The sequence below is a fragment of the Cucurbita maxima genome, unplaced genomic scaffold (genome assembly GCF_002738345.1).
Source record: "Cucurbita maxima cultivar Rimu unplaced genomic scaffold, Cmax_1.0 Cma_Scf00004, whole genome shotgun sequence".
Taxonomy (NCBI): domain Eukaryota; kingdom Viridiplantae; phylum Streptophyta; class Magnoliopsida; order Cucurbitales; family Cucurbitaceae; genus Cucurbita; species Cucurbita maxima.
This window is the reverse complement of record NW_019272020.1, coordinates 4,548,937-4,570,508: the sequence shown is the minus strand read 5'-3', so window position 1 is coordinate 4,570,508 and position 21,572 is coordinate 4,548,937. Positions and strand designations below refer to the sequence as shown.

At 35.2% G+C, this 21,572-nt stretch overlaps 2 protein-coding genes across 2 annotated transcripts in view; one reads left to right on the top strand and one right to left on the bottom strand.

The window, feature by feature from the left end:
* LOC111478103 (B3 domain-containing protein Os07g0563300) overlaps window positions 1–8,531 on the top strand; it is a 9,176-nt gene extending 645 nt beyond the window's left edge. Inside the window, 14 exon segments of the mRNA XM_023122203.1 lie at window positions 729–810; window positions 923–1,021; window positions 1,526–1,862; window positions 2,026–2,371; window positions 2,574–2,670; window positions 3,028–3,202; window positions 3,995–4,068; window positions 5,006–5,074; window positions 5,152–5,415; window positions 5,976–6,025; window positions 6,336–6,449; window positions 7,014–7,084; window positions 7,248–7,942; window positions 7,945–8,531. Coding sequence (XP_022977971.1) covers window positions 729–810; window positions 923–1,021; window positions 1,526–1,862; window positions 2,026–2,371; window positions 2,574–2,670; window positions 3,028–3,202; window positions 3,995–4,068; window positions 5,006–5,074; window positions 5,152–5,415; window positions 5,976–6,025; window positions 6,336–6,449; window positions 7,014–7,084; window positions 7,248–7,942; window positions 7,945–8,013 — 2,542 coding nt within the window. The 3' untranslated portion in view covers window positions 8,014–8,531.
* A 196-nt stretch (window positions 8,532–8,727) lies between these two features.
* On the bottom strand, window positions 8,728–20,119 carry LOC111478105 (anaphase-promoting complex subunit 4). The gene is made up of 20 exons (XM_023122204.1): window positions 19,915–20,119; window positions 19,735–19,811; window positions 19,481–19,592; window positions 18,931–19,022; window positions 18,321–18,404; window positions 17,922–18,161; window positions 17,053–17,127; window positions 15,544–15,695; window positions 14,856–15,016; window positions 14,679–14,779; window positions 14,528–14,602; window positions 14,220–14,399; window positions 13,575–13,657; window positions 13,388–13,486; window positions 12,299–12,403; window positions 10,610–10,748; window positions 10,157–10,384; window positions 9,889–10,041; window positions 9,472–9,553; window positions 8,728–9,344 (listed from the first exon to the last, which is right to left on the bottom strand). Exons 2-20 carry the CDS (start codon window positions 19,801–19,803, stop codon window positions 9,250–9,252), a joined length of 2,325 nt encoding a protein of 774 aa, XP_022977972.1. The 5' UTR covers window positions 19,804–19,811; window positions 19,915–20,119; the 3' UTR covers window positions 8,728–9,249.
* Window positions 20,120–21,572: the final 1,453 nt, after the last annotated feature.

Below are 21,572 nucleotides of genomic sequence, written 5' to 3'. Positions count from 1 at the left end.
TTTTTTTTTTTTTTTTTTTTTTTTTTTTTCTCTAGTTTCGAGTTGTACGTTTTGAGGTTCTGGGGATTGGTTGTAGCTCAATGAATTACGGTCGTAGTTTTTAAATCCGGTGGAACTTTATTTTCCGTTCTAGAGAGTTTTCCGACGTGTGTTGTGGGGCTGAAGAATAAAACAATTTTCATCGCAAGATTTGTTTTCTAGCAACCTGTAGAAGTTAGTTGGTTCATGTTCTGATTAGAAGCTCTTTTGTTGAAGCTGAAGGCTGGACTGATACCAGCAATTGTTCTTATGATATTCACATTATTGCTTGGATATTATTTTCTTCTTGGAAGTTGGAGCGGCATTGACTTGTTAACATCTTTTTGCAATTTGTTTCATAGGGCGCCCACGTATCTTGCTTAAGATCTTCTAGTTGACAGGAAGTTTGCGTGGCCATATATATGATAGATTAAGAGCGCTGAACAGTGGATTTAGTACATTGAATATATATACTATATGTATATTGATGGATTTAGCTCATTTTGATTAAGAGTGCCAAATAAATAGGAAAGTGAACAGATACCGTACGATGGTTAGTTGTGATGAGACGATTTTTTGAATTAAAAGATTATGTTGATTGGAATTCGCCTATGCCTATGAGTGGTTATGTTTTCTTGTAATACTGTGTATAAAATACTCAATAGGACTTCAAAAATTTAAGAACTCTGTTCAAATTCATTTTTTCATAGTTCTGCTTATGAGGAAGGAAGATTCTGTGAGACTTTTCATTTGAATGCTTCTGGTTGGAGGTGCTGCGAATCCTGTGGAAAGGTGAGCTAAAAAAAGTTGATTTCTATCAATTTATATCCTCAATCTTGTAAGATATGATCGTCCATCTCCTATACTCCGCACATATTTACTAATGAAAAATCTCTTTCTCCAGCGGGTTCATTGTGGGTGTATTGTTTCAGCTCATGCATTCACCTTATTGGATCCTGGGGGTATCGAGTGCATGACATGTGCACGGAAGAATGTCATCTTAGTAAGGATGCATCTGGCTATTGTTCATTCTTTCATCAAGATTTTATTTTATTGTTCATACCTTTTTTGACCTTTTTGTTTGGTTTGTGACTTATGAGTAAAATGTTTGGTTGTGACTTCTGTCTCAATGCTGATGGCAAATATTGCATTTTGATCTCAGAATGAAACCTCTTGGTGAAAATGGAAATTACAAAGGCGATAGTTTTAATTTTTTCTTCAAGTCTGGCCATAATTGTTACCTTGTTTTAATATATTATTTTTTGTAGCTTCTTTTCTAGTGTTTATTTGTTAGGTTTAATCTGTTTATCGTTAAAAGTAGTCTTCAGATTTTAACTTTAGCCTCCCCCCCCCCCCCCCCCCCCCCCCCACATTTTCTATCGTGGGTTCATCCTCCAGTGTTAGGATACGGTTCGTGCATGTGCAGCTTATGGAATCATAAGTCAACAGTTTGATTGAATTCCAACATATTCCACGTTCTAAGTCAACTTTTTCATTTTTGGTTCAGCCACTTAATCCAGCATGGCCACAGACTTTGCTTTTCCATTCAGCTTTGTCCAACAGACTGAAAGACCTGTCTGTGAAAAATTGGAGTCAGTTGGCTGGATCCGGTCCTGTACCATGGCGCCAAGCTCCCAGTATGTTCAATTCCTCCCTCCCTTCTGGTGAATTGCATCACAGACCACCTTATGAAGTTGACATATCAGCTGCACTTAACAAACTCAATACTAGTGAAAGGTTGCCCGTGTCCATTGAAAAAAGAAAAAATGACGACTTCTCTGAAAGGTTCTTGAATGGGAGCCTGATGCAATGTGGACAGGACTTTTGTGAAAATGGGACTGCAGGTGTGTATATTCTCCTTTTTTTTTCCCGACCTTCTATGCTATTAAGAAGGGCAGATAATGAGTAAAATGCCGATCAGTCGTCACCATTCATTTTGTTGAGAACAGTGTTTTAGTCATTATGAACACCAAGTGTTGGCTGAGCCTGACTACTTATACTTTGTAGGAGGCATTAAATGTGAGGATAAACCTAGCTCATGTTCTAATATACCACAACAGTCTAGCTTTGTGAAGGAGGATTCATCTACTACGCAATATGGTTTGAATGTACCTTATGCACCTGCAAATGAACAAAGTGCAAGGAGTAGAATATCTGGAACTCATTTGAGATCGACTTCACTATCTCCTCTGCCAAAGCAGATCCACACCAATTTGCAAAATGGCGCTGACTCCTCTAATGAACCACAGTCTCGCAATGGAAGGCCTAGGGGAGATTCACGTGGAAAGAATTATTTGCTTCCGCGATACTGGCCTAGGTTTACTGACCAAGAGCTACAACAAATATCTGTCGAGTATCCTTCCACTGATACAATCTTGGGATGATTTTATAATGCAAAATATTATAGTTGTTGAAGGCTTGTAATTCTGATTACTTGGCTTCTTATTCTTTTTAAGAATTTCAGTTAAATTCTAGTAGAAATATTCAAGGATCTTTTTACATAGTTTCGTCAAATATTTAGAAGTATTTAGCTGGTAGCCTTGACAATCTTTCAGCTCAAATTCTGTAATTACTCCATTGTTTGAAAAAATGTTGAGTGCTAGTGATGCTGGGCGAATTGGGCGTTTGGTGCTTCCTAAAAAATGTGCAGAGGTGAGTATTCAATTTCTAGAGTCTTACTGTTTCTAATTCTATTTGTGAGTTCAATATGTATATTAAAGTCCAATTCTGGTTGCAAGTCGAATATGTTTACCAGTGTTCTACTTGCAACTTATAGGACTGAGGATTTTAGTGCCTTCAATCTTTTTAGCATAGTAGCTCTACTGTCGTACCTCATAGTTATTCTGATACTTGAGATGGGTTCTTAAAGGCAAATACTCGAGCTTAGTGAAATGCTTGCTGCTATTGATTGTTATGCATCGTTTTTGTTATGTTGCTTCATCTTTGGATATACTTCACCTGTTTTTTCTGTCATCAATCAGTTGGTTATAATATACTTTCTACCTGCAGGCCTATTTTCCATCAATTTCCCAGCCCGAGGGGTTACCTCTAAAAGTACAGGATGCAAAAGGAAAGGAATGGATATTTCAATTCCGGTTTTGGCCTAATAACAATAGCAGGATGTATGTTCTTGAGGGGGTTACTCCCTGCATACAGTCCATGCAATTGCAAGCAGGTGACACAGGTAAAGCATATAACAGCAAGAAAATATGTATTCCATCAGGAATTACACACCTAATTTGTTAAAAGTTAGGTTTGGGGTGGCATTTGCTTCTTTTGGGGTTGTTTTTCGTTGGAAGCGCTTTTTAATCTTTTTGAACACTTGCATTACCGTTAACTTGCTAAGGCCAGTTTGATTGTGACGTTTTCAGTTCAGTATTTACAAGACCAAGGCTGTTTCCTTATAATTTCTATTTTTCTTTTGTTTGATCTCTCTTACCCAAATTTAATATGCTTATATGTATTTCAAAAATCTTTTTTATATTTAAAATTTTGGAAAAGTTAATAAGAATTATTCAGAACGGCACGTTACAAAATATTAAAAACTTTTAAAACATATATTTTTATGAATGCATAACACTAAAAACCAAAAAGTTGTTTGGTTGTGTTTAAAAACTGTTCTTTAAATGTTTTTTCCTTTAATTTTATTCTCACATGTCCTTTATTGAGAACAATGGAATTTATTTTTCTTTCAGAAATTTTCAGGCTTGCAATGATTACAAATGTGCTTTTGGAAACCTCCCATCACAATTCTATAAAATTGTTCTCATAAGAGTAATCTGCAAAACAAATCGCCAAATAGCTCCAAAATGTTCATCAAACAACCCCAATTTGTTCATGGTTCATTACTCATTTTCTTGAATGCTGCAAGTTATGTTCTCTGTTTTTTTTATCAAACCGCAAGTTTTATATTTTATGATATATTGAGTACGGTCTCACTCATGTTATGGACTGAAACTTCCTTCCATGTCATCAGTGACATTTAGTCGGTTAGAGCCAGAAGGGAAGTTGGTTATGGGTTTCAGAAAGGCCTCAGCAGCGGCTGATCAGGTTTTCCATTTTCAAGATAGCTTATGGCTTTTGTGTATGCTGAAAACCTTGAGTGAGATCGGCATCTAATGACATTAGGATATGGAAGTTAAATGCATTATTTTGTATGTAAAATATTATATGGATTCATTTTGTGCGAAGATCTTTCATTGTTCACTTCTTTTTAGCTATCAATTCTTATTTAAAACATCTAAGTTGCTATAATTTTGCACCTGAGAATGAAACCAGAGTATTATAATTGATTTATTCAGTTTTAGATTGTTGAGAATGTTGGCAGCAGTGCTTTCTGGAAAAATAGTTGCAAATGGTGACTTGATGGTTAAGTCGACTGCAGCAATGTTGCAGAAATGTTGCAGAAGTAGTCTATTGAACATGATTCACAGAATAGTAAAAGCTTTAGAGTAGGGCTAAATACTATGAATTAATTATAGAAAGGCAATCATCTAGGGACTATAGTATGAAAGAAACTAGGGAATTTTTTTAATGCAAATGTAACGTGCGGAAGTTGGTAACCTTGTAATTTGTAAGTTATACTTACAAGTTTGCATCATTATTTAATTTGAGATTTTGAAATATAACAAGTGCCTTTTAGGATTGGATCCATCGCAAGATTTAGTTTTAAATGAACATAACTAATGGAAGAGGTAAATATTAATTATTTTGTGATGATTAAACGTACTGCCTAACTAAATTATTGTGATTTGTAATCTGCTAAATGTGAATTTGACGCCTGTCTGCAAATATTTACATGTATCACTTACTGAGTAAGTAATAGTCTTAGCAGGCTTTTGTGATGTAAATTTAAACTTATTGAGTGGTAATATTTTCTTGATCATGTCTAATTTTAAGCATGAGTTCCCAATTTTTCTTTACCATCAAAACAAATTGATTTTATCCGAAAAGCGCTTGTGTTTTAACTCAGTATTTGCTTTGACAGGAAAATGAAACAAAAAAGACCAAGAATGGAGCTTTTATACATGGAGATGTCAGTAATATGAAAGTCAAAGTTAGTAAGGCTTCATTTGCTATCCGTTACTTTAAACAATAACTATGGGATCACCTTCATTTTCTTGAATCAACCAGGCTGAACTGGCTGATCCTAATTCATGGGCAAAAGTTGATAAGTCTGGATACATAGCGAAAGAGGTCTTGGGAGCCAAACCTTCAATTTCTAGAAAGAGGAAGAGCAGCACCTTGGGTTCAAAGAGCAAGCGCCTTAGAATTGAAAATGAGGACATGATTGAGTTGAAGATAACATGGGAAGAAGCTCAAGGACTGCTTCGGGCTCCTCCAAACCAAGTTCCTAATGTTTTGGTCATTGAAGGTTTCGAATTTGAGGAATATGAGGTATAACTTTCTAGAGCCATCAATTTTTGGTTCCATGTATTTATTATTAGCATTTCAATCCCCCTGTGAACTGGAAGTTAAGTATCCTTCTCCGACCAAACTTTTGGTGCTCACAACGGAATAGATACTTCAGCTTTGATGCTTTTAGTACTTGCAACTGGTTGTAGACCCTTATAGTTTGCTTATGTTGACAGTTATATGACTGATGGAAGTGACAAGCGTTTTTCACATTCTAATTCAATTGTTCTAAACTCAATTTTGAAATGCCCATCGCTGCTGTTGGATCCAGAAATTGTATTAATTTATGTAATGATTACAATGATTGTGACAATCATTTTGGAGATTGTCCTTTCTCTTTTATCCAATTGTTTGCCTCAGATTCATCGTGATATGGCTTAAGCCATTCCTACTCGCCCAAGGTTCAAATTGCAAGTGGTGTGCTAGTCAGCTTTAAGATTAGAATAGCAGTCCTTTGTGTGTTCATATGATGTATATCTTATGCTGCATGTATTTTAGGGTGATGGTAAGTAACATCGATAATCTGGCTTATGTTATTACAGGAGGCACCTGTACTTGGGAAGCCAACAATTATACCTCCTGATAATACAGGGTAAATGACCTCTCTTTTTTGGTGGGTTGATGACTTTCGTGTACCGTTTATGCATTGTCATGATGTTCATTTTTCCTTTGGAACTCTCTTCTATACGTGCTAGGATGTCCATTCAAATAATTTTCCTGTTACAATGTTTTGCTCTTCTTTTTTTCTTTTCTTTTTCATATATCAAGGATGCGTGTGTATAATAGCTTTTTTCTTCTTCCTGTGGTTGTGACATCTTACCATATATAACATTGGCAAGCCTGTAAGTTAAATATATATTATCCTTGTGTGTTCCAAATACTGTGGTTTTTTTTTTTTTCAGTGAAAGGATTCAATGGAATCAATGTGAAGACTGTTTGAAGTGGCGAAAATTGCCAGCCAGTGCTCTTCTTCCCTCAAAATGGACTTGTTCTGACAACTTATGGGATCCTGAGAGGTAAAAAGGCCACATTATTCTCTTTTAAATCATAAGGAGATCTAAATAGTAAGCACAGAGTAGTTTTTTCCTTTTCATCTTGCTGCAGACTTACAGTGTAGCTGGGGATTTCTCCTCCGTTCTCCGATATGTATATTTGTCGATTGGACTTGTCGTGTTATCATGCTGCTGGTTCTAGAGATTAATTATTTAGGCACTCTATCATAACAATATCGTTTTTAGTTTTCTGTTTTTAAAATTTATGCTCGTTACCCCAGTTTTCTTACCATGATTTTTAGCTTTACTAAATAAATATTTGAATTCTTAGTTTAATTCTAAATTAAAACAAAAAATCATGATTATCAAACGGGGTCTTAATGTCTTCCGGTCAATAAAAAAAAAAATTGCTAGGCTAAGGTAATGCTTTCTGATGTGTTTCCTTAGCATTCATAGTCCCTTGGAGGCAATTTCGTGGAGGGAAGGATTTAAAAATAGTCGTGGGAGTTTTTGGGAGGAATTATCTTGGTGCTTCTGATGTAGTCAGTGGCCTCTGGATTTTACTAATATAATTCTCTCTGCCACTAGATCTTTTTGCTCAGCAGCTCAAGAGTTGTCAACAGAGCAGCTGGAAGAACTACTATCCCCCGGTGATTCAGGTGTGAATTGTTCATAACAAAAACTATTGCATCTTTGACCGTATCTTCATGCAGGAATGAATCTCAATTGATTTTGTTAGATTGTTCTCTAGTTTTTGTCCATTTCTCTTATTAATTTTTTGTTTTGTACCCAATGTTCCTAATCTGTTGATTTTATTTATAGCTGCTCCTGTCAAGAAGGCTACCAAACTAGAACCAGATAATGTGGAAGCTCTGGAGGGACTCGACACACTTGCAAATTTAGCCATCTTAGGAGAGGGTGAGGTAAGCCAGGCCACGACGAAGCACCCCCGTCACAGACCCGGATGCTCATGCATAGTATGCATTCAGCCTCCAAGTGGGAAGGGACCAAAACATAAGCAGACATGCACCTGTACTGTCTGCCTGACAGTAAAGCGTCGTTTTCAAACGTTAATGCAACGACGTGAAAAAAAGCAATCTGTAAAGGAAGCAGAAACTATACGGCATCAATTTCAGGATGAAATGTTCCTGGATAGATCGATGGACGATGAATCTCTTACTTGCAGTAATACAAGTACAAGTAAGCTGATTGAGGAAGGAAAAATGAACGACGACTCTGATGAGGATCCTAATAGGAACAAGCCATCCACTTCACCTTTCAAAGGCCAAATTGATTTGAATATGCAGCCAGAGCGAGAAGACGAGCTTTCTCCGGGTTCTGATTCTGGAAGCATGATGAAAAATCTTCAAGATACTGGGGATAGATTCTTTGAGCAACAGAGATTGAACTCTGGCGGCACGGGGAGTTCATCAAGTGATCCGTTAGAACCGGGAGGGGAATGTGAACACAGAGGTGAGAATATTAGCAGTGTCATTGATCTCAGTAGCAGCAATGTAGAGACGCGGACAAGGACCATCCTGCAACCTTGTCCTTCAATGCTTCGGCATCCATGCCATCCACAGGTTGAGTAAAAGCATTCTGCTTACATGCGGGTACTTCATATATGGGTCAGTTTTTGTTGTACATTCATCCGCGCTGACTTCATCCATTTGCAAAATCTGTACATAAAGAGCGTTAGGAAGTGTTGATCAGGATTGAGACACAACCACTCTCTATAGCAGCTTTAGATGACAGCGGAATGCTGAGCGGGGAACCGACTGATGAAATCGCTTAGGGAGCCAACAATCTGACATTAGGAAAGCATATAATCAATACTTCGTGCGGGACTATTAACAACTGAATTTGATCTCCAGTACACGTGAAAATGGAAACCTACTTTTCTTCCGTTCGCTTCTAATATTGTGTTTAATAGGTCTTCTAGTTTTGTGTTTAATAGGTCTTCATTTTTTTACTCCAGCAGCATTTGGAGTTAGGGAGATTTGAATGCTATATTCGTAAACCAATTGGATTGTTGTTATTACTTGATACTTATTTGGTTGAGATATTTCTACAAAAACATGTTAATACATATTTGATGTCTTGACACGGTCTAAGTCCACTGTTAGTAGGTATTGTCCTTTTTGGATTTTTCCTTTTGTATTTTCTCTTAAGGTTTTTAAAATACATCTTCTAGGGAGGTTGCCACTCTTATAAATGGTATTTTGTTCTCCTCTCCAACCAATGTGGGATTTGACCCTTAAGAGATTTGGTACATAAAGAATAATAAAGATCACAACATATGTTTTTGAAAGCTCGGATACTAAATTAGATATCTTACAAATTTAAGAACTTAAATGACATAAATTCATGAGTTGGGATGGAATTTGAAGACTAAAACGGGACAAAGTAATTAATCATATGAGCAAAGCTCAAAGTATGTTCCTTTGACACCATATTAGAAAAATGGTAACCATCAATAATCCTAATTGATTTCGATTTCATCTGGAGATATTTGAAGCCCACCTTATCAAACGTCCCGCTTGATAATGATATATATCAGTTCTTCAACGTCGAGAACAGCCTTCGCATAAACATACCTTCCAGCTTTGTCATCCTGATGTTGTATGCATGGTATTTTATGAAGACTACCTGCTGACTGTTCAGTTTTCATTGAGCACAAGATCTAAATGCCAGTGAATTTGTTTTGGCAAAAAAGAAAGGGTTCAGTACGTCAGAAATAATTATATAAACACAGAAGCTTTGCCTGTAATCAAGTTGAACATAGACTGAATGGCTACAAAACTGCGTTTGTATCAGATGAGTTTCATTCACCATCTGATGCTTCATCTTCATCTTCCTCTAAGATGTAGACCAAGGCACGCTTTCTTGCTGCGAAAACGCAAGCCACTCCTCTGGATGCTGTGTAATAAATAAAAATAATTGTAACTTTGAACAGTTTGTGGTTCAACTTTGTCAACAAGAACAACAAGTGCTTCTGTTTACATCATTCGGGCTATACAGAAAATATGCAAGGATAAACACTCACCACTAACAGCCAAAGGAGGAATAACAGCGTGTGGAATGTTGCGAACTTTTTCATTCTCCATTTGCAATGGGACAACATAATCCTAGCGAACATATAGAGCATTAATCCATAGTTATGAGCAAAAATATATTGAGGAAGAAACCCAAAACATATAAAAAACTTGAGATTTTGGGAATTGTTTCAATCTCCAGAATATTTAAAAGATGTTGTAATTCTAATTAACAACAGAGCTGGAGGACGTTTATTATATCTGAAACGGATTAAGCCCTTGCATTATAAGACGTGGCCATTTACAGAAGTTAGTTTATGAAACGTATGAAGTAATCCTTCTGCAATGACTTCAGAAATGTAAAAAGGATATATGAAAAACTATACACTCATGAAGAATACTATCAATGAGATTTAAGCAAGAGAAACCTTGAGTTGATGGACCTTCCAATTGATCAGACAGGGAGATCTTGGCATGGATACAAACGGAAGCTCGTCTGCTTGCATAATCATCATATAGGAACCAACAGAGCTTTCAGAAGTAGAAGCAGTTTCATTTAATAACAAAACAATCTGTCCATCCTGTTTATAGCCAAATAGGTTTGCTAATTAATGACACGATCCTATCGAACTTTTACTTTCCTTTTTCCACAATAAGTGCGCACCGAATAAAAACTTGCTAGACTTGAACTTTTACCTTGTATAAAGACAGATCAACACACCGAGAACCATCAGGAATAGATATTAAGACTGCTTCAAATGAAGAGTAATCCTCATTTGAGCAGCTCTGATCATGAATAAACCCCCTGGCTATGCCTATACAATTTGCGATATCTGTAAAAGAATCATCTGGGACTTTGAAAGATATATAATCTATGAACTTCTGCTGACAACTCAGATCGGCAGAGACAGCTTCAGAGGAATCCTACAAGGGGATTTTTAAAAGAAAATTACAAACTTTCTTCAACAGTGTGCATTGGTAGACATCATCATGCCTTTGGAAACTTCAATCAGTCATGGTAATTAAAAATAGACTTGATTACCGTTGCAGATAATTGTGTCATAATCTAATCGTTCTGAGAAATCACATAACTGATGAATCTCCGTGAATAAGTAAACAAGAGACTAAGCTTAATAGCAGAATAAATACCTCATAGTATGAAACCGAAAGAGGAACACTGGAAGACAGGCAGCTCGACGAGGATTGAAGGGGGAATAGGGACAACAGATCTTCACAAAGTATTTTTCTCGAGATAGTACTAAAGGGCATAAGAAAAGCTTCCTTGAAACTGTGGAAGTAGGTTACATATCAATTTAATGATATACGATGTACATACGAGTAAACAGATAATTTCAAACGAGACATGCAAATTCTCAACTATCCTGAGATTTGACAAGCTTTTATATGAATATCGGTGTGAAAGCTTGTAAATTTTCAGGTCGAAAAAGAGATTTCTATTTTAATCTTAAACATTAAACTGATTCTCTTTAATCCTCAGTTTTTAGTTTTTAGTTAAACTTAATAGAGTAATTGATATTACTCCAATTATAACTTATGAAACAATACCATATAATTTATGTTATTGTTATTGAAAAAAAATGTCAGTGCACCCTATGTGTTACTATGCATATGAAAGGCTCTAAACTAATTGTATCTTAATCACTCTCTCCCTCCGCCCCCAAATAAACTGGTGCTTCACCTTTCCTCTTAACCTACTTGTGGATGAAGGCCTCAACATGTTAGGCACTCTTTTTTTCTTTCAAACCATCTCACGTGTTTTGATTCCCTTGGTCTAAGAATAGAAATCCTAATCTCATACTTGGTTGCCTTTGGAATTTTTTTTCTCATCGTACCAAGAGTAGAATATAAAATTTCAATGCTTGCTTTGATTCCCAGGTTTCCACCAAAACCATAAATTCACTATTTTCATTTTTTTAAGGTATCGTTTCAATGCAAATTAATGCTGCAACAATCTGTTACTGTACAGAAATCAGTATAACTAAAAAACGTATCTCTTTATTACATATGTATGCAGCCATAATCTATTGTCACGCACACATATGCACACCAAAAGGATGCAATATTTGCTCGTTCATTTGAAGGTTCTACATCCAAGGTAGAAAACTTGCACAAAAATTTGCTAGAAACAGGGCAGAACCTAACTGAAATCTTCCTCATTCTCCTACAACAAGCACTCCAAGGAGAAAGAGGATGCTTTCCCTTCCTTCCAGCTGGGGACCCGTTATACCAAAAGCGAAAGAGACAAGCACTTCCTAGAGTCCTCTTCTAGGCTGGGCTTAAAATTGTCTATCAGAAGTAATGTAACCCACTCCCTGCCTCTATCATTCATAGTTGCAATCTCGAGACCAATTCCCAATAAGCTTATGGGACGATGCGTGGAGTGGGAATTAACCACCAGATTGCACAAGGCATTCTCCCATAACTTATTTGTTAAAATATAGCAGTGCAACAATCGAAGGTGAGGACTAATGTAAATGTTCAATCACAAAATCCAAATTTTTGTGGAAAAACTTGATGGTGTAAGAACCAAAAGAAAATGTGGTCGACAGAGTTCAAGGACCAAAGCAATATTCCAGCCAACGAAAAATAACCCCTTTTAATCTATCAGTTGGTAATTCAGACATGTCATGCTTTACCATAATTCAATGTTGAAATTGATTTCATCACATTCAAAGAATCCAAGCTGAATCAAATTAAATCGAAGTCCAGTACTCAAAGTTCTTTCGTGGATCTAAATTGTGAGACCTTGTCAATATTATGAATGGTCGACTAATGCAAAACTACTACCAGACCAACTGAATGGAAGAAAGGGCATACCTAGATTCCATCTGCTGGAATTCCATACCAAGTGTCCTCCTTAAAAACTCACAATCTGAGAAGCCCCCAAATAGAGCCAATTCTCTTACTCTTTCAACAAGTTCCCTACAGAAAATGGTAGAAGATGAAGTTGCTATTGGAAATAAAAGAATACATTAGTGGTTCCCACACGAAAGGAGAAACATTAACTATTATGTATAATTCTATGATCTGCAATCATTAAACAAATGCACAACACTACACAAAAACTCACTAGAGACCAGAGAGAGCTAACTAAGAGAATGAAGATTAGATGCACATAATGTAATTGTTTAAACTACAGAGATAAGAATTGTTGAAGCATTATTTCCTTCCTTTTCATCCTTGGGATGGGTGGGGGAGGTTGAGGAAGAAGAAATTTAAGGAAAAAGGGAGGATATATGGCGGGGACAGCTCAAGACAACCTGGGAATTTAAGAAAAAATTCTTACTTGGCCTTCTAATAATTTTTCAACAAAATTTAAATTCGCTTGGTTTTTTTTTTAAAAAAAAAAACTTATAAACACTACTTTTCACGTATGGGTTCGTTTGTTTTATTATCTATTCTTTACAAATGATTTCAAAATTAAAGCCAAGATTTGAAAACTAAAAAAATATAGTTTTTAAAATCTTTCAAAATTATTTAATATATTTTTTTTTTTTTTCGGAATTGGTCAAGAATTCAAATGTTTATTATTGTGAGAAATGGTAAGAAAACAAGCACAATTTTCAAGAGCCAAATGGTTATCAAAGATGTGTAGTTAATGTGTTTTTTATTTTGTGACCCCAAAAAGAAAGTCTCGATGAAAGGAAAGGGGAGGTCTTATTGTCGTTCTTTAATGCCAACTTTTAAAGTTTAGATTCTTCTTTTTATAAATGTATTTAAGTTCCACATGAAAAATAGTTACAAACAAGCTGTATTTAATAGTTACGAACAAGTTGATGTATATGGACAGGGCCACAGAGAAGAGGAAACGTGATCTTCAAATTTAGTGATTTGCTATCAAAAGCATTGAAAAATACACACAATATATTCACAGTTTATGTGTGAGGCTAGAAGAATAAGACTCACGAGTCGATCTCAATATTGTCGTCGTTAGCAGATGTTTCAAGCAGCTTCTTGACAGGGTCTTGATTGTATAAAAACTTCAAGAAAATAACAACAAGCTCACTGCAATGGTCAAAAAGTGTAACTAAATCAGAAAGAGAGGGTTCACAATCAAAGCCAGTGTCATTAGATCAGGGAGAGAGAGAATTACCTATTATAAGGTAGAAGCTGATCGCTTGGCTCTGACATAAGAAGTTTTATACATCGTATAAGCCAGTTAAAGAAGTTCGATATCTGTACAGAAAACAAAAGTTTTATATTACAAATTATAAAACAGAAAGAATGATGCATTATTACACGCATTAGTACCAACCCATTTTTTTATGATAGGTTTGGCTCGCAAACATAAAAAGGAAGAAGAATGTGGTTGATTCCAGCATAGAAGGGATTAGGGGCTAGGCTTGTAATAGTTGTTTAGACTAGTTTCGTTTGATTCTGTTTCAAGAGAGAAGGTTAGTTACATAAGTATACTACGGTAAGAAGTCCACTTAAGTACCAGAGTAGAATGTCATTATGTTACCAATGAACACTATTGTACACAAACCCCTTACAATCATCCACCACCTTGTTAGCTACAAGAACGTAATTAACTTGCTTCTCAACGAGAAATAAAAAGAAATTTTAACGATAATTAAGGATTAACAAGCTGTTTCTATTCTACAACACAATTTGCTTCTCAATTGAAAAATAAAATAATGACAATCTTTGTGCGTCTGTTGGGGAAGGAGGTTTGGTTCACAGCAACATTTACATTCAAATAAAAAAAATTTAAAAATTCATCTACAATATAGCATACCTGCTGCAATACTGTTGAAAGCACCCTCATAAATCGTTCAACTTGCACAAGCAGCGTACCAGCCTTTTCCGTAGCCTCGTACATAAGCTTCTCATCCAAACCAACACTCTGAAAACGTGCACGCCATCTTGAAAGGCCCAGTAGTTCACCCATTCGGAATCCAATGATTTCTGCAGCAGGCTGTAAAAGGAAATTTTGCATCTAACTTCCACTAGTATATCACTATATGTTTCAGTTCAGTATCATGTAAAATTTTTATAAACAATAGAGGAAAAAATAATAAACAAATTTATGGTGTGCGCTTTCACCTGTAGATGATCTAGGACAATAAGTTGGAGTTCACTTCCAGCCCCAGAAACAGCCTTAGACACACGCTTTGCACCCTATTCAACAAATCAGCAAGTGAACAACAAAACAATCATTAATTTCTGAAATAATCAAAGAAAAGACTGTACATACCACTTCGCCAAGAGAATTAACTAAAAATTGGTGAATCGGAGGACTAGTTCGTGCACCACCTAAAAGACTAAGAAACTCCTCTTGGGGAGATGAGTCAAGTCCTACATGTAAGAGAAGAAACGACATGAGTAGGGATAAAAGGAGTAGCACGTGAATATATATAATATCTATTATTACCATGATTGATAATCAGCGTGGATAAAGAATCAAACTTCTCTCGGAAAGTGTGCATGGCATCAGACCACTGCTTACTCATTACTGACAATGATGCCCTGATTACCTCAGTCAACTCCCAGATGTTAGAAGCTTGTTGAGCTACCTGATGCAGCTCACTTTTCCTACAATGAGAGGCAGAAAATGAGTTTTTCATTACTTTTGTCAGGAACACAAAGGTTAGAAAGGATGTGATGAAAAGATACAGGATAAGATACACTTCAGTAAGACTCTCCACCAGCCTTCTGACAAGAAAATTTGCTTGAATATCAGGGCAGTTTTTTCTTAGAGAAGTATCAGAGCAGTTAAAAAGAAGCATAGTGAGAATCCGATAGTAACCAGAACCAGAGGCTGGAAATCGAAAAGAAAAAAAAAGGACTGGAAAAATATTGAAATTCCAAAGAACACTACAAGGGGATACAGAGCATTCCCAAAGTCTGCTAGCCTCTCCCTACCCCTAAATCCTACTTATGACCGTTCAACTACAACAATTTACCATATAATTACTAACACGCCCCTAATATATCTACAATCACCCTTTGGCTCCTACCATATTCTTATCAGAATTCAAGAGATAGAAGTAGAACACCAGACAATGTAAATCCCAGGACAAATAGTTCAGCAATACTCCCAGCGTCTGCAGTAACATTACCTTTTCCTAAATATTGAAGTATCAAGCACTAAAGAATGCATGCCATGCACACCTTGAACGCTGATCTGTCTATTTCTTGGATCATGCCCATCTCCAACGAGTTCTCCTGAGCACATGACTATCAAACGGCAAAGATCTTTTGATAAAGCAACCTACATTAACGTAAAACAAATTATTTACATTACTCAATTTACTCATAAACCAATCGAGGTTTCTGAAACATTGATTCCAAGTTACATTCCAAATGCTCCAGCAGAGAAAACCTTTCAAGTACAGGCAAAAATTTTGGAGAAATCTCAACATTAAAGTAGGTATTAATCTAACAACTAGACATCTCAATGACTGAACAGATAATCCTCAATATTAAATTATTTGATTAAACAACCAAGATGTTTTAATAGTTCTGTGGAGATTTTTAAACTTGAAGCTCAAGCTCCATATCACCCATCTGAAAGATAACTTCCACAATCTTCCGCCTGAACCTTCAAATGAGCAATATCTTGTAAGTACTCATAGGTTACAATCTGATATAGAAACATTTACCGTTTTCAAGCCAGGATATGGACCAATTAAAACTCTCTATGTCACTTGAACCAATATAAGTGATGAAAGTATAAAATAAACTCCATTAAAAGATTTTATTTGTTGAGAATTTCACCATACTTCTGTAGCTCAGAGTCACCATATTTATTTAAAGAAAATCATAAAAGCTAAATGATACTTCGAGTGATCAATCTTTAACTTAAAAACAAAATAGATAAATTGATATGCAACTCAGTCTTAAAGGACCCCAACACCGCAATCTGCAAGGATTCTTATCTAAAGAAAACAAAATTCTTTCTGTGGGAGCTTTGAGCTATTAATGCAGCAGATCAGTGACAATGGCAAATATCCTATATCAATCTATATCCTTATTGATGCATCATGTGTGAGTCAAATGTTGAATACCCTGGCTACCTATTTGGGCATTGCCCTTTTGCTTCCTGTTATTGGTTAGATATTTTGGAAGCTTTTTGGTGGTCCCTGTTCCATAATAATTTTTCTTTTTATCTCCTTGCATCTGTTTTGGTGGGCCATCCATTTCATGGTCATAAGAAGGTCCTTTGGCTTGCCCTCAATCGAGAATTTTTCTGGAATTTATGGGGCGAAAGGAATGATCATATTTTCAATGATATCTCTCTTTTTTTTACCATTTTATGGATATTGTTCTTTTTCTTCTTTACAATGTATTTTTTTGTTGCAAAAATAAGCATCCATTCGATCACTCTAGCTTATCTTATCAGTCTCTAATTGGAGAACTTTCTTGTAATTCACCAATACGTGCTTGGAGTTTCTACTCCATTATTTCATCATCGATCAATAAAATTACTCCCTAAAAAAAAAGGCTAAGAAGAATCTTGCTAGAGCTATAAACAACAAATAAGAATGCTAGCCCTAAAAGAAGAGGCCTTATGGTCAAATAAAATCTATAAATGTAGAAAAGCAATCCTCCTAAGTGTTTTATCATACCTTGTAAATTTCAGCATTCAGAAGGTGACACAAAGCACCAGCATCTTGAAGAGGAATATGAAGCATGTGTATGTTCTGTCACATTAAAAAAAAAAAAAAAAAAAACACGTCAATGGAGGAAGCACTCAATAGATCAATACAGCAACTACTACCACACAAAAAAAAAAAAAATAAATAAATAATTGCTTGCGTTAAAAGGTCAAAAAACATAGATCTCCAGTTACAAATTATATAATTACATTACATTCATGACTCAAGCGACTTCAGAGATTTGTATCACACGTTCTGGAGCTTGTGAGGAATAAGTAAATTATCTTCATTGATGACACGTGGTTTTTTTTATTATATTTACTTTATAAATTAAATGATAAAGAAAGTAGGCAGATGCTTTACATTCCCAAGACTCATTAACAAGAGTCAACAGGATAAATAGCTTTATAGAACACAAAACCTTTATTTAAAAGATAATTTCAGGACAGAGAAATTACACACACGCACTCTAAGTCAATGTAGTATGTTAATTTCAAAACTATATCTTTCTGTTCTGATTATCATCACTTCCTGATCACTCTAAGTCTAAAGACCAAAACATGCCCCCATCTTTTCCATCCTCTGCTGTATAGACAAAGACCACCAAGGACAGAAAATCGAAGTCCGGTTTTGGTCTTTAGGCTTTGAGTGATCAGGAAGTGACAATAATAAGAACAGAAATATACAGTTTTGAAATTAGCATATCACATTGAATTATTATACAAGTGAAATGACACAATTTTATCGAACTATACTGATGAACGGAGAAGTAATCAGCTAACTAACTATTTTTCCGAAGAGAGAAAAGAAAGGTTCGTGGTTATAATTGGTTAACTTACAATTTTTCCAATTGGAAAAATGCCAAATATGCTGAAACAGATGCTTCCATCTTTGTCACCACTACACAAGATGTTAAACCGTTGTTGTGAAGAATTTGACAACTCTGTAAACGAGTCTTCACTGTCATCAATAAAACCAGTATCTCCTGAAACAAGTCCAGGCATTCGAGGAACTGTAGGAGCAGGGGGGAAAAGACGACTGGTGCGATCTTCATAAGTCGACAAGTTTTCATTGTTGTCCTGTACCACAATTTTGAAAAAGGATGAAGGATGAGAGAGAAAAAGAAACTCATATTTGAAGATAATAATTCATGTTGCACATTCAGAACAACGTTAACAAAATGATTTCCCAATAAAATTCATGGAAAATACCAAATAAATAAGTGGAGAATTACGTACTGTAATCAACTGGCTATCCTCCACCCAATTTAGACTAACCACAGCAGCTTCATGAGACTTTAGGCTTCTCAATAACTTCCCATTCTGTTTGAGATGGAAAATAAAAGGTTTATAAACAGCAAGAAAACTAAGAGAAAATAAAAGCTACATCTTACACTTTTATCCTGGACTCTAAACATTGCTATGAACTTAAATTAAATGCAGTTTGATCGTTGATATATATCATTCTGATTTAAGTAAAATATCAAAATAAAATATTGCATTTCAAAACAGTATTTCTACTGTAGTTACTGACCAGAATGAAAAACGAAGACTGAAACCAGTAGTTGCAAAGCAATTATATTGAAGATGCCAACTACTATCTAAAACTCCTTAGTAGATCAAACACCTTAGAGGAAGAAATCAATGAAGGAATTAAAATAAAATCTCCATTTGTTTTCTAAAGGAAATGGAAACGTAATCTATATTGGGCACATTGGAAGCTGAATCTAATCAATGTCAGTACAACTGGACTAACAGGTGTCTGGATCACCAGAATCGAGAGCAACAATTCCATAATCGATTGATGAATAGGAAAACTATATTATAAAGTTAAAGCAAGGCTACTCACTTCAACGTCATGCAACAAAACTGTCCCATCCTCAAGTCCAACTGCTATCACCTTACCATCAGGCCTCCAACATAAGGATTTTATAGACCTTCCTACATATAATTTATACATTTATACATTCATTCATAGCCAATGATGTCACTAAACAACAATGTAGCACATCAGAACCAAATAACAAAGCGCAAAATGAGGAAGCAACAATATCATCGTCCTGTTCTAAGTATTAGATTTCGTTAAACCAAAATTGTTCTCAGCAAGAGTTTAGACATTGGTATAATACCAATAGTTCAAAAATCACTAAGTTGTCATTAAATAACTTAAAGATGGCTATTCGAAAGATGAAATATTGCCCTTCGTTCTGATTTAGTTTCATCAATTTTATATCAATCTAATTAACCTATGCATTACATTATAACAAAAAAATCAGGCTTCAACATATATTATATGCACTTCTTTAGACCAAACAAGTACGATAAAGTAATGTGAAACTGAAAACTGGAAGAGACCCGTCAAATTTTCTTTTTAAGAAATTAGGAGACATATAACTCACCAGGCGATATAGTCCACAACCTCTGCCAGTTGAAACGGTGAAGCAAAATTTTTGAGTCTTCCGTGACCATGGCTAGCAAATCCTTTTCCGGGTTCCACTCGGCAATTTTAACCTTGCATTAGAGAATCATCAATATTCAGAGCAGAAAAAAACTTACTCATCACACAGAATACTAGAGGCATCATTCCCCCAACAAATGGACAAATGTATGAACAACTAAGTAGGAGGCTGATGGTGAGGTGGTAAAAGTTAACCTGAGAGGCAATAGGCTTATCGAATTGCAGCTGAAATGGAAGCACATGCTCGGTCTCGTCGGTTTCCATAGCTAGCGCTAAAATGGAAAAATCCAACAGTACCAAAATTCAGAAAAGAAAGTAGAAATACTTCAGAAGCTAAAGTATTAATCGATCAACTTGATCGACTCCTTTACTTACTTGTCCAATGATTACTCCAACTGAACTACTGAAAAATGAGAGAGACGCCAAGAATGAGAAGCCTTTAAGGGCGAGAGCTCCGGCACCGAGGATTCCACTTTCCTGGAGTTCGGTATGAGCTTTTCGGGTGACTTTCGTTGCCGCCGGTCACGAGTGCGCGAGAAGGAGCTCAAATAACAACTGGCGCGGGCTTGAGCGAGTTAGACAGTTCATAGTCCGGCCCAGATAGATTAAGTGATAAATTTTTCTTAATTATAAAAAAGAAACAGCTGTTGTCAGGGATCGAACCCTCGTCAACAATTTAAAAAATAGCGAAAATAACACCATTTCCAGTGATCGAACCCGGGCCGCACCCGCGTGCGACGAAAATACTAAATATATAGAATAAAGTTTGTTAAAATATGATAGGTACTTTCAAACATATTATATTTTAATCTATGTAATTTAGTCTTAAGACTTCCAAGTGCCTAAAATTTAATGCATATATATATAATAAAATCTTAAATTTAGTTATTGTCAATAAATATTTTTTTTTAATTTAACAATTAATAGTTTTTGTTCAATAAAAAAACAACGTGTTTCTCAATATTTATGACTTTTATTATTAGCAAAAATCACAATAGTATAATTAATTTAATATTTTATTTTATTTTATTAAAGAAATGAATTTAAATAAAATTAATGAAACTTATAATTTAACTTAACTTAATGATATTTCAGTTTTTTTTAAAATGTAGATATTTTATGGAAGAGGTTTATTTATTTATTTTATTTAAATAATTATAATGAGATAATATTAGAAACACACATAAATGCATCGACTAAAAATTAACTCGTTCATCCATGCAATTATTATTGGTAAGTGAGTTTCTATGTATCGTGAGTAGCTGTGACTCTACAAGTCTCGTGTTGAAAAGGCTTGTTTAGTATTACTGGTATTGTTAACATCAAGAAACTCAACAACAACTACAACATGTGGCAACCTGCATAATGTCCTATTTACAAGGATAAAGACCTTTGAGAGGTCAAGCGGGAGTGAAACTACGCTGCCAGAGAAGGATTCTAACGGTCACAAAGCCTTGTGCAAATGGAGAATAAAAAAGATCTAGATAATTGTAGATTTAAATTATGGAATAATTACATATTCAACTTAAGAAAATGGAGTATAATAAAATAATCGTGTATTGCAATCTCGAACAATAATGCGTGAAATTTAGCTGGAATGTAGTCGACCAACTCCACCCGATGATGGATTAGATGTATAATATAAAGTTTTATTTTCTCTATTAAAAAAACATCAAAGTTTCACATTTATGTAACCAAACGTCAAAGAATGGCCAATATGTATATAATGTGAGTATTAATTCTGAACAAATTTTTATATTATCTAAAAAAACATAAAGTTTTAAATTTATAATATTTATTTATACGAGAATGACGAATTACTCGACATAAACTATATTAAATAATTTTATGTTTTTTTTTTTAATGTATAAAAGTTGAATTTACCCCTAAATGAATCCTTTAATTTAAATGTTATTTTTTATTTTTACACAAACTTTTCCACGACAATATTCGGGGAAAAATGAATAAGTCAAAAATGTACATAAGTAAGAGACTAAATATGTTTAAACCCATCTAGACACACCTGATATGAA

Excerpts from the sequence above, each read along its gene's own strand:
- LOC111478105 (XM_023122204.1), bottom strand. The coding sequence starts at position 19,803 with ATGGAAACCGACGAGACCGAGCATGTGCTTCCATTTCAGCTGCAATTC. Across the intron at positions 18,405-18,930 it reads TTTTGTTGCATGACGTTGAA|AATGGGAAGTTATTGAGAAG; the intron begins GTGAGTAGCCTT and ends CATCTCAAACAG. Across the intron at positions 9,554-9,888 it reads GGAAGGTCCATCAACTCAAG|GATTATGTTGTCCCATTGCA; the intron begins GTTTCTCTTGCT and ends TATGTTCGCTAG.